Source organism: Triticum aestivum, chromosome 4D, assembly GCF_018294505.1.
Source record: "Triticum aestivum cultivar Chinese Spring chromosome 4D, IWGSC CS RefSeq v2.1, whole genome shotgun sequence".
Lineage (NCBI taxonomy): Eukaryota > Viridiplantae > Streptophyta > Magnoliopsida > Poales > Poaceae > Triticum > Triticum aestivum.
In genome coordinates, this window is record NC_057805.1 from 455447478 (window position 1) to 455459571 (window position 12094).

General features: G+C 47.0%; 3 protein-coding genes across 4 annotated transcripts; all 3 read left to right on the forward strand.

Moving 5' to 3' along the window:
* The first annotated feature begins 3794 nt into the window (after positions 1 to 3794).
* LOC123098563 (pentatricopeptide repeat-containing protein At5g15280, mitochondrial) lies at positions 3795 to 9223 on the forward strand. 2 transcript variants are annotated; one of them, XM_044520596.1, is made up of 5 exons: positions 3795 to 4232; positions 4321 to 4354; positions 4385 to 8408; positions 8510 to 8683; positions 8766 to 9223. In XM_044520596.1, the coding sequence occupies exons 1-3, from the start codon at positions 4177 to 4179 to the stop codon at positions 8102 to 8104; spliced, it is 3810 nt and encodes a 1269-aa protein (XP_044376531.1). In that variant the 5' UTR covers positions 3795 to 4176; the 3' UTR covers positions 8105 to 8408; positions 8510 to 8683; positions 8766 to 9223. The 2 variants fall into 2 exon arrangements, with proteins under 2 accessions (XP_044376531.1, XP_044376530.1); XM_044520595.1 differs by having other exon boundaries at positions 4321 to 8408.
* A 300-nt stretch (positions 9224 to 9523) lies between these two features.
* LOC123097054 (uncharacterized) lies at positions 9524 to 10769 on the forward strand. The gene is made up of 5 exons (XM_044518826.1): positions 9524 to 9631; positions 9909 to 9977; positions 10096 to 10392; positions 10477 to 10673; positions 10756 to 10769. Exons 1-5 carry the CDS (start codon positions 9555 to 9557, stop codon positions 10767 to 10769), a joined length of 654 nt encoding a protein of 217 aa, XP_044374761.1. The 5' UTR covers positions 9524 to 9554.
* On the forward strand, positions 10765 to 11734 carry LOC123100288 (uncharacterized). The gene is made up of 3 exons (XM_044522232.1): positions 10765 to 10984; positions 11166 to 11359; positions 11429 to 11734. Exons 1-3 carry the CDS (start codon positions 10804 to 10806, stop codon positions 11600 to 11602), a joined length of 549 nt encoding a protein of 182 aa, XP_044378167.1. The 5' UTR covers positions 10765 to 10803; the 3' UTR covers positions 11603 to 11734.
* The last annotated feature ends 360 nt before the right edge of the window (positions 11735 to 12094 follow it).

Here is a 12094-nt window from a genome sequence, read left to right on the forward strand (position 1 = left end):
TATATATATTGAATCACTCTTTTGTCATTTGGCCACTTTGAGTAATATATTCAGGTGGAGGAACTCCTCCCCCGGTGATTTCTCAAAAAAAAACCTTCCTTTAAGTACATGGTTGGTGTGAGCTTGCCAGAGCAATTTCTCACACTTTAGAACGGCTTTTGAATTGGCTAAGATGTCGCAAATACAAGTTAGAAATGCGACCTTCAGAAATTTGTCGGGAATGCGACAGATCTATGTTGGCTAGATACAATTTTAACTGTGTGAAGCTAGTTTATTTAGAACTCAGGTTTATACCGAAAACTTGATTCGGTGCCCAGGCTCATCTGCACCCGGTCATAAAAAAGTTCAAAAAAATCCAATTTTTTTTGTGTGATAGACAATTTTGTGGGTGAGGTTCGCTCCAAATTTCAACTTATTTGGACATCTGAGCAGCTCTCAGCAAAAAAAAAGACAAATCGGGTCAAAACAGTGTATGAACAGTAAACTTTTTTACAGATCCTGAATTTGTCTTTTTTGCCGAGAGTTGCTCAGATGTCCAAATGAGTTGAAACTTGGATCGTACCTCACGCATAAACTTATCTACCACACAAAACTGTTTGGAATTTTTTGAATTTTCTTAGTATTTGTTTTGATTTTTTTTCGTCAAGGGGGGTGCAGATGAGCTCGGAAGCAGAAACGCCGCACTTGGTTTATACAAGATATTCATGCTAAAGTAACTCGACCAGGCACTTGATGTCTTTGCCATGGTAAGAGCATCTCCAGCTGCGCCCCCAACAGGCCCCCCAGGCGACTTTTTCGGTGCCGGCGCCAAAAAAACGGCCCAGTCGCGCCCCCAGGATGACGAAAAGCGCCGGTTCGGCCCTTTTTTCCGCTCGTCGGCCGCAGGCCGAACCCGGCACGCTGGGGGGCGCTTGGAGGCTCCGGCGCAAGGGAAAAGCGCAGTTGGCCCACACCGTCAGGTGAAAAGTCAAGATTTTCTTCCCCGACTCGCCTCCCACCCCCCGCGCTCTCGGCCGCCACTAGGTATATCCCGGCGCCGCCCCGCCGCCCTTCACCGGTAGATAGCCATTCCCCGCCGGAAAATAGCAGAGGTTCACCGCGGCAGCCCCTCCGACACCAGCTGGGCGTTTCCGGCCGCGGAGGGGCAGTTTAGCGGCGGGTGCACGCCCACCGCGTGCAAGGTGTTCGGCGATGGACTCGGATGACGAGGAAGTGCTCGCCGCGCTGCTGGAGGAGGAAGCCGAAGCCGACGTCCAGGAAGAAGAGCATCTCATGGTGCTCGCCGCCCTCGCCCAACGACGTCAAGGGCGACACCGGGCGCGACGTGTGATGAAATATGAGTTTTTATTTGTTGAACTATATAACTTGTATTGAACTATTTGTTGTTGAACTATTTTGTTGAAGTATTTGAATTTTCTGTGATGAAATATGTGATAAAAAATATATTTATGTTGATAATTGAACGCCGAGCCACGGCGAACCACGCCGAATATGGGCATATTCTCGCCCATATGGGCCTTTTTCGCCGAAATGGGGCTTCAAAAGTGGGCCAAAATCGGCGACTGGGGGCGACGACTGGGCGCAAAACCGCCCCCAGCGCCGAACAAATCACCGGCTCGCCCCAGGGGCGCTTTTTATGCGTCCTGGGGGAGCGAACGGCTGGAGATGCTCTAACCAGATGGCATTTCCCCCGGCAAAAAAATCAGATGGCATTTGCCTCCGTGTTGCTCCGCTTGTGCCGATTCAGGGGTGCCGATCCCGAAGGCACCAGAGAAGCAAGTTGTGGCGACCCCTGCCCCAGTGGCACTGCGAGCCATGATTGGCCATGGGCGTCGGTGTAAACCACTGGCACGGGGTATCTTGATTGGCAAGCATGCATTGGACGTAGACAACCTTCAACAAAAGCAACATTGGCATTGCCTGGGTGTGTGCCTTGTGGTAAATTTGACTGCCCCGACACTGGATGTTGGTAGCCATGTATGCTCGACGTATTTTGTCGCGGTGGCTGCAAAGAAAGTCATATTTAAATGTCACCGCATGAAGATGGAAAAATGGATGCATCTACAACAGAATGATAATTAATTACAACATACCTCGTTGTTTTAAGTAATACTCCTACTTTCGGGTGTATGTTGATAATTCTGAGGCCCTTTTGGTGCACTGATGACTTTGTCCGCACTATATAATATCAAGGAAGCAAATATGTCCATATATCATAAGCATCACGTAAAATAATTAGTATGAAAAGATGAAGAAATTAAAACAATGCATACGGACCCAAAGAGACTTGCCTTGGAGAAGTATTAAGATATTGTGAGAATGCAGAGGGCAGAAATATCTGTTCGAAATGATAGGCTCTCTCCGCAGAATATGGTTTCAGTATCGCCACGGTCTTCTTCCAGACAACACCAACCATCCAGTAATTCTTAGCGTGACAGTTCACCATCATGTAGACAACATCGTCCCCATTAGTGTTGAGGATCGGGAAATTTGTTGTGAGGTTCCTCAATGTTATTCTTCCAACATTACCATCCCACATCTTACTCAACGCCAATGTTTCAGCAAAATCATCCCACCGCTGATGCGACAATGCATAATGTCTCAGGGCGTCATCAACCAAGATGCCGTCGACATGAACAACGTGTCCCTTGAACCAGTGGTCCCAAGAAAGATGCCTATAACATGTCCGGACCTTCCAGCCATCACTGATATTATTGATTTGCTCTTGTTGATCATGTGCTCCTATGAAGTCATCATGTGGAGTGAGGAGAATGTCCACATCGTGCAACCTATCTATGCTATCAAGATCCTTTGTCACCTTGAACCTCTTGGTAACACCCTCCTGTCTATAAACATGATGATCCATCTCGACAAACTTGATGACATCATTGCAAAAGGTGACATCCCGGATCCGTATTGGGTCGCCCTTCCGGAGCAAGTTGAATTCGGGCTTGGGCAGAGGGATGAAATAGATGAAAAGGTCGGCTTCCTCCTCGAGAATGTTGCAAACGATGATGCCGCGCCAGAGGTCGACCCATGCCACCATGCCTCCGCCAAGCGTGATCACCTTGTGAGGTGCAATGAACAGGTCATCTACCCTGATGCGGCTAAGCTGCGCCTGCACTTGCAGTGTTCTGGTGGTCCACGTGGTAGTCTTGGACGAAAAGACGGTGAGGTCATAGTTTGCAAGCAGGGTAGTTGTATGGGTGAGGTCGGCAAGGAGAAATCCCCCTCGTTGTCGCACGACACGATGCCGACGTACCATGTGTTCCTGATGCCCGGGGGAGTGGCCGGGATCGGTGTGAGCGACGGCCTGCCGCCGCGGCCAGCCTTGTAGACGAAGTACTCGGCGTGACCACGTCCTTGCACGTTGCTCCGGGGGCTGGCGGCGAAGGCGAAGCCTAGGAGGGCGAGGTCCCTGTCCGAGGATATAACCCGAGGCTCAACAGTGTAGTCCTCGATGTTGAACCCGGGGCCGTGCACGCAGAAGTGGGAGACGGCCGGCGGATCCGCGAGGCAGAAGGTGACCTTGACGGTGCGGCCGGTGATCGACTGCGCTTCGGCGGTGGTGCCGTTCTCCCGGTCGGCGAAGTAGGCCTTGCTGTCGAGGAGAACCGAGCTGGGGTAGCGGGGCGCCTCGTCGACGGCGTGGGGCTGGAAAGAGTAGGCGGGGAAGGATCCCTTCGTCTTCGTGCCCATGGTGGTCGGCGCTCGTCGGCAGATTCGGAAGCGATTTGTATATGTTGTCGGGATGGAGGCGCGCGTTCGTGTCGGTTTTGAATTGGGCCTCGTTGGCGTTGTTGGTGGGCCTTGTTATCCAAAGCATGAGAAAGAAGCAGCCCGACGACCTCCTGCGCCAGGCCCAGCGGCTCCACTGACCCAACTCCGGCCATCTTCGCCGGGTGGGATCACCGCGCGCCTCCGCCGTCTCCCCCATCCCCGCCCCCGCGCTCCTTCTTCCGGCGGCCCGGACCCTATCTTCCGCCACTCCTTAAGCGCGGCGGCCTCGCGGCGCCGCCTTCACCAGCACGCCCAACCTGGCCGTCGCCGCCGCGGCCCGTCTCCGGAGAATACGGGGTGAGGAGGAAGGCGGCGCGCTAATGGGTCCGCCCGCCAGCCTCGGCGGGTGAGCGATGCGGCGGCCCCAACCGCGCGCGAGGTATAGGGGGGAATCACATGTGGAGGGCGTGGCAGTTGCGCCGAGCAATCCATCTACGGCGTCGTCGACCAAGGTGCGTGAGGGACAGAGCTTCTTTGCTCCAGAATGGCACTGCTGTTCCTGCTTGACACTAATTTTATTTCATTTTCAACCACTTCCAGCTCGGATCTAAGGAGAGAGCCCAAGATTGGACACCGAGGTTATGCCAATAATGCTCCGGAGTTGAGCTCCAACAAAGGGAGCTTGTTCGATGGTGAACGCTGCTACACCCTGGGGAAGAGAGAAGGCACCTCTCTCTGCAATTCAGCCGTCGCCGGAGCTTCAGAGGAAGCTGGATTTAGTGTGGAGCACGAAATTGGGGATAAGTGCGAGGCTGATGTCCATTTGGCAGCAAAACTGGGCCCTGGTATTGGGAAATTGATTGTGTCCAAATGCTCTTTCATTTTTGACACTGGAAGGGACACCTTTGAAGGGAATTGCAGCTTGCGGGATGTTCTTAAGCTTGGTCTCTGGCTCTCACCGGAGACCCTCCGCAGGTTCTGGCGTGCTTCGTGGCTGAGGCCCGAGGATTTTCTTGACATTTTGATCGGCTTCGGACAAGGTGCAGCAGAAGTTAGGAACGCAAGATTTCTGTGGAATTTGTACAGGTGGGCTTCGTGGCAGAGCAAGGACTTCCGGCATCTTCCAAGGTCGAATGACATCATGGTGTCAATACTTGCAGATGCTCATATGCTCAGCCAAGCTGAATCATTGCTTCTCTTGCTGGATGACAACAGGGCTCTGACCGATGCTAGTAGACTGTTCAGTCAGATTACCCAGATGTATTCAGAAGCTGGCCACCTCGACAAATCAGTGGCGCTTTTTGATCGTGCAAGGTCTAAGTGTTTGATTCCTTCAGCCTCATGCTATCAAGTACTTCTAAATCGTCTGGTCGGAAGGAGAAAAGAGGAGTTAGTATTAAAAGTATATGTGGACATGCTTGAAGTTGGATTAGGCTCTTGCACAGAAGGAGATGTTCTTGATTTTGTCATCAGTGCTTTAGTCAAGGGAGACAAATTCTTACAGGCTATTCGTATAATTCGGCAGCTAAAGAGCTTGAACATTGAAATAAGTAAGGGATCCTTGTCAACTGTCGCAAAAGAATTTTGCAAGAAGAAGGACATTGGTGATATGATGAATTTCTTGGAAGAGTGGAGGTATTTACCTGAGCTGCGTCTTTGCAATCGAATGCTTGCGTCTTTGTGCACAAACCTTGGTACTGACGAGGCATGGTTTGTCTTGCAAAGATTAGAGTCCTTAGGATTTGCCCCAGATGCTACAACCTTTGGCATTTTCATATGCCATAGCTGTAGAGAAATGAAACTCAAAGCTGCATTCCTCTATTTATCTGAGTGCTTTTCTAGACATATTGAACCTAAAGTTTGTGCTTATAATGCTATTATAGGTGGTGTTTTCACAGAGGGATTGTACAGACATGCGAAATATATCCTTGAAGACATGATTGAAAGAAAAATAATGCCAGAACTTTTAACATACAGGATACTTCTGGCAGGATATTGCAAGTATAGGCAGTTTGATGATATAGAACATATCTTGAGAACTATGGAGACTAATGGTGTAAATGATCTTCCATCTGGAAATTGTGTGCTCTCTAAGGCCTTATCCTTCCTGGGGCTAGACCACTTAGGAGTGAAGGTTAAGAGAGATAACGCCGCTGGCTTTCCGAAAGCTGAGTTTTTCGATTCAGTAGGCAATGGCCTGTATTTGGACACTGACACCAAAAAGTTTGAGATTTCGTTGGTGCAGATTCTTGATAATGCTCTGTACCTAGATATTAACTCGAAGATAGTCAGTGCGTGTCAGCAAGGCAACGTTGCAAGTGCTCTTCTGCTGAAAGATGAAGCTTTTCAATGGGGACATTACATTTCACCAGCTAGCTGTTTGGAACTAATCAAGTCCTTGTGCGCAAGTCCTGTGCATGTTATGGATGTTATTGACCTTATGAAGGAAATGCCATATACATTTGATAAATTGGATGCTCAAACTCTAAATTTAGTCGTCCAAACACTGAGTAAGAATGAGATGTCAGCCCGTGCAAGATTAGTTTTGGACAGGTTATTCAGAAGAGGCTTGCCAGTCAATCAAGATACATATACTTATTTGCTTATAGGCTTCTGTACAGAAAGGAACATCGTAGGGTTTTGGGAATGTTGGAATGTTGCAACAAAGTTTAGTTGGTCTCCTGACAAGAAGGATTTGATGCCCCTCATCAGTCACTTGTGCAAATGGGGAGTAGTGGAGGAATCCTTGCAGCTTATAAGCTCGCTGCTCGACTGCTATCCAAATTTGTTTTTTAGTGCATATTGTGCACTTCTCAAAGAGTTATGCAGAACAGGTTACACTAATGTTGGATGTGCGATGCTGGAGGCTCTCCTAGAAAAGGGTGTGGATGTGGGCCGTTCACTGATTCTTAATGTGGCAGAGGGCTTCCTAACGGAACAGAAGACTGTCGAATCGATTGGACTGTATGACATCTGCCTTCACAAAAACATTGTATCAGCTGTGTTTACCCACCAATTTGCATTCTCTTCACTATCATGGTTTGATGCAGAACGATGCAAGGACTTGGTACAGTCTATGCTGAAAACAGAATGTTCTGATGTCCCAGCTTTCAGCTGCATTGTGAACGAATTACTGCATACAGGAAAAGTAAGCCAGGCAATATCAGTTGTTGAAGCATCCACTTTAGGGAAGAAATCAAGTGACAAATTACTAAATTCCATCCTTCAGTCGTATTGTTGTCTAAACAATTGGAGAAAAGTAGATGCAGTTCTTTGTATCATGCTAAAGATACATGCTAGCATATCTATTTCTAGCTACCGCCTTCTTGTCCGCAGAATGTGTGAGCAGAGTCAGTTTTCTAGTGCATTATACCTTAAGGAGCTGATCCAAGACAGTGACAAGTCAAAAGACCTGATTTTATACAACATTCTGTTATTCTATCTTTTCAAGAGAAGAAACATTTTGCAGGTTCAGGATTTGTTGAAGGATATGAAAGGTAACGGTATTTCTCCAGACAAAACAACATATGATTTCCTTGTTTATGGGTTTCACAAGTCTGGAGATACCGATCGTTCAGTTACTATGCTTGATGCTTGCATTACTCAGGGATTAACACCAAGCAACCGCAGTCTCAGAATAGTATTGAGTCACCATTGCATGTCAGGGAACCTTGAGAAAGCACTGCAATTATTTCATCTGATTGAGGGCAGTGGATGGAAGCATGGTTTAGTCATTGAGTTGACTATCATTTCAGCTCTCCTTTCATTTGGAAGATATTCTGAAGCAAAATCATGTCTGAACAACCTGAGCAGAAGTGCACTAACTATATCTTACATCAGTTTTGATGTGCTAATCAAGGAATTCTGCAGACAGGGAGATGTGGATATGTCTGTTAATCTGATAAATACAATGTTGAAGCATGCTAGACTACCAAGTGAAGCTAGCTACAGCTCTGTCATATACAGGCTATGTATATTAAAAGAATTTGATCGGGCGCTTGATTTTCTTGCTGAGATGCAGTTGGAGAACTTAAAACCAAGTGAAATGGCCTGTGATGCGCTCATGCGTGGCCTTTGTGCCATGGGAAGAACCAGTGACGCTAAGAAGATTTTGGAATTGCTAAAGACCTTTGGTTCTGCACCGTCGTTTGGCATGTATAGAACTGTTTTTGATAACTACCGTAGGTGTAACAACACATCGGAAGCCGCAGGACTTCTGCATGACATGCAGCAAGCAGGACACGTGCCCAACTTTGAGATGCAGTGGTCTGTGATAAGCAATTTAAGCAGTACTGATAGGAAGACTGAAGGATATGAACAACCTATTTTGTCGAAAATTATTTCATCCAGTCAATTCCCCATGAAGGATAATAGGAGGAAATGATCTTTTTTCCCATGCAAAGATATAGCCAATGCTGATGGCAAGGGGATTATGGATGGCTGCCCTCCTACGAAGAACCACCCGCAAGGCGGCTGCGTCACTGCTACTGTGGCCGCACATCGGCTACTGGCTCGCACGCTAAAGCTAGAGATACGGCCTTCTGCAACTCTGTAGAAGTGGAGCAGTGGCAATAGATGCACATTGAGCCCATGGCAGGTCTCTTTCTGTTCATCATTGCTGACCACAAATTGCAGTCCTGGATGCATCCCGGCGAATTGGCATATACCTTCGTGGACATTACACAAAGGTAAATGCCTTGTTATGTTTGTGTACAACATATTCTGGTCATATCGATTCACGGAGTAGGTTTTGAGAGAATATGCATACTTGTCTTCTTTTACCATGCAGTTAGGGTCTTGCGAGCTCCGCAGCTAGAGAAAAAAGAAGTGCATCAAGATGACCTTACTTCCGACCATCCGAAGCTGCTCCTAAAAAATATTGTCGTGATTTGATATCTCTCATGTTCTTCTCACACGAATTTTCCTTATATGAGGGTTCGGTGGATAGCCCAACACCACAACAGTAATATCTCATAGCCTTTTTCTTGTGTTCCTGCTAATAGATGTCTTATTTCAAGTTGTGTATTGTTTTCGTCTGATCTCAGGGGCATTGTTGTAAGCGCCGAGTCACGATTGTGCCCCTACCCTGCCACACTAGGTCATGTGCTGCCCGCTTGTTCGCACACCCTGCTCCCGGCGACCAAAACGGGCTTCATACGCTGCAACGCTGGTGTCGTGTCGACGTTGTCTCCCGGCCGTCCACTGCCCGTTACCCCACATGCCCTGTCCTGGTCCTTGGACCGATGCTTGTCTTTGTTTCATCTTTCTCTTCATGTTAACATGTGATTTAAACACACGATCAACCCAGCGTGTGTACCATCCAATGTGTTGTTGCTTTTTTCGCGAAAAAACATGTGCTGTTGCTTGCTTATATATTCGCCGGGTACCAGTTATAATGAACTGATGGTGCACCATGATGCGATGTATTGTATCATAATATTCATATAGTCATCTTAGCAATTGAACGAGTTTGTTGGTTTGCTCGTGCTTGAGCACTTTTTATGCATGATGATTCGAATTGGAGGGGTCTCTTTCGTATACGTGTCCGACCGTATGTGCTCCGTGCTCGATTTTGGCAAGTATCCGTTTCCGTCCTCGTTTCCGAGAGGTCTATGTCCGTTTCCGCTTCCAAACAAAACATGAAGAACAAATAGTACAGCACACGTCTGCTTTTTTCTCCTCGTCTCCCCACGAAAGCTCTCTTTACGCCGCCGCGACGACCACCGTCTCTGCAGAGAAGCCATCACCGACGTCCAGACAGGGCGCCGCCATCAGCTGCATCCGCCGCCCAACCCCCTCCCGGCGGCCGCTATGTCCCCACCGACGCGGATGGAATGCCTCGACGCGTAGCAGGTGCAAACGTGGAAGCCGGCGTCCAGACGAGGCTCCGCAGTTGGCCGCAGCCCCCACGGTATGAACTTTACCCCTCTCCCGCTCCTCTATTTTTCTACGAGCCAGCCAAATTCGTGGCACCTCGTCTTCACTCCCATTACCACATCTACACAAAGGAAATGTGCGATCCACAGCTATATCCAAACTTAACCACCACCAGCTTTCGATTTCGGCTACTTGCTGTGTTTGCCACTGTGCTATGCCGGTTGCTATATTATTCAGTAGATAGATGGTTAGTTGATGAATAAGTTGTTCTTCATCAACGCACTCATCGAGCTTGTGTTCTTCTGCTTCAGACGGGAGCATCCGGCATGTGCAAAAACGTATATTCCTCCGGGCAAACAGTGGCGGCCTCGAGGCCGACGGTACGTATGTGACTCTTGCTCCATTGTTTCTATTTTATCCATCATACTATGGAATTATTCATCTCCATAGTTCTAAACTTTCTTTTCTACCAACCTTCTGATCATGTTTCCATTTCAGATATGAGTACCCTTATCATGATGTGCCCGCGGGGCCGTTAGAGCCAAAGAACACCAACACTTCCTCTTCCTCCACGCAGGCAGAGGCGGCGACTCACGACGTCTCGCCAACGTCAAGGCACTCGTCTCCACCTATTTTGGCTCCTTACTTTTCTGGTTGGCATTTACAGTTTTTCATCAGAACAGACCTTGTGGGTTCTTTCCACACGTATCCTCCTTTGGGTGGGCCATTCCGGAGCTTGCAGGAAGCCAAGGATGCTATCGCGAGCCATCTCGACGACCTGCGCTCTCCAATAATGTGAATGTTCTCAACTTTATCATGATTTTCGCATGTCAGAAATTACAATGTTTTTAACATATAGAATGCTCTGACCTGAACTAGGCGCAAGGATGGGCTTTCGGAGACGGAGATAGCGGTTCGATGTTGCCTTTACTGGCCTGATGGCACAAGGAAGATGTCTTCCAAAGACAATCTGAAACCTAGGAATATCAGCCTATTGCTTCAAGCTTTACTGGACAAGTACAATGAAGATCACCATCTTTTAGGGATTTGCTCTCTCTCCCTCCTCCTTGCCCTCAGTCTCTGTCCTATTACCAGGGCTGTGTTAATTGTCTTATATTCATGTACTAGTTGCTGATACAATCTATGCCTCCTTTTCAGGATCTTGCATATGAACTTGATGGTGTTGTGTGCTTCCAAGAATTTTATATGGGGGAGATTGGCTGCCTCAGTATGTACTATCATCTCAATTTTACTACAAAGACTAAAGGAGCTGATGATTTTCACGGTGGCATCAACAATCTATTCTTTGCTGAAGTCACACAAATAAAGGGCGAAAGTGCTGAATATGTGCTCAATTGTTTCTGTATGGTGAAACGCAATGACAATGGTATTTCTTCCGCCTTACGTTAAGTTTTGTTCATACGGTTCGTGCTCACATTTATATGGTAGATGTCATTTGGTTGCCCCTAGTGTCATGTTTACCTTAGCTTTACTGTAGTTATAATATCTAAGCTAGTTCATGCTCAGACATATGTAGTAACTGCCTACACATGTTTTTTTCCCCTAAGGTCGATGCTATGAATGTATGTATTACGGAAATGTTGATTTGAAGCACCCTGTCAATGCTGATAAATATAAAGGTCGCCACTCTCACCCACACAAAGTAGGGTACGGTTTGGTCGATCGAGGGGTACCTGAATACATCCAGAATGAGGAGGATATGCTGGCGGATGAGGAGGCTAGGATAAGATATATATACAAGGTACTGTTTATATCTTGTGGGGTTGGTACTTGTCAGTAATTTTACTGAAGTGTTATTATTCTGTTTCAGTGCCCTGATGATCGTACTATTGTGGCAAAATCGAATGGTGCAAGAATGCCTGCTGTTTTGGCCAAGAGAGAGGATGTTGGTTTGGCCAAACGAGAGAATGCTGGTTTGGCCAAAAGAGATGATGCCCAAGGAAAAGGGAAATACATTGTACCTGCAAGGCGTCAGTTGGTTTGAGTATCCCCTTATGCATATGTTTGATTTTTTTTGTTAAGGAAAGTGCAAGACTATAATTCCTAAACCCTACATATCTATAAAATACCAAATATATATACCTTATGAAAATGTATTCCATGATAAATCTGATGATATTGCTTTTATAGTCTGGTATTCAAAGTTCACAAAAAGTATAGTATGCACTATATTTTGGGACGTAAAAGGTACCATCATTCCGTCCTAGTACTGTAGTGTGGTGCTACCTTCGTCTTGAAAAAAGCTTATAAATTTGGGCAACGCTATGCATTGGTCGGCGGATCTTTTCAAAAGATTCGCCGCCTCGCGAGCCATTGGATTCGACGTGGGGTGCCTTGTTAGATTCAGTTGCTAGCTTTGCAATAAGGATGATGTTGTGTTTGGACATTTGCAACAGAGTTCATGTTGCATAACTTTTGCAACAAAGATATTGTTGTGAAATGTTTTCTACAACAGAGCTAATGTTGCAAAAAAAAA

Bases quoted from the DNA above. Each gene is read 5' to 3' on its own strand.
- LOC123100288 (XM_044522232.1), top strand. From the start codon at position 10,804: ATGGGGGAGATTGGCTGCCTCAGTATGTACTATCATCTCAATTTTACT. The intron at 10,985-11,165 runs GTATTTCTTCCG...TTTTCCCCTAAG, and splicing joins GGTGAAACGCAATGACAATG to GTCGATGCTATGAATGTATG. The intron at 11,360-11,428 runs GTACTGTTTATA...ATTCTGTTTCAG, and splicing joins GGATAAGATATATATACAAG to TGCCCTGATGATCGTACTAT.
- LOC123098563 (XM_044520595.1), top strand. From the start codon at position 4,177: ATGTGGAGGGCGTGGCAGTTGCGCCGAGCAATCCATCTACGGCGTCGT. The intron at 4,233-4,320 runs GTGCGTGAGGGA...AACCACTTCCAG, and splicing joins CTACGGCGTCGTCGACCAAG to CTCGGATCTAAGGAGAGAGC.
- LOC123097054 (XM_044518826.1), top strand. From the start codon at position 9,555: ATGCCTCGACGCGTAGCAGGTGCAAACGTGGAAGCCGGCGTCCAGACG. The intron at 9,632-9,908 runs GTATGAACTTTA...CTTCTGCTTCAG, and splicing joins AGTTGGCCGCAGCCCCCACG to ACGGGAGCATCCGGCATGTG. The intron at 9,978-10,095 runs GTACGTATGTGA...TTTCCATTTCAG, and splicing joins TGGCGGCCTCGAGGCCGACG to ATATGAGTACCCTTATCATG.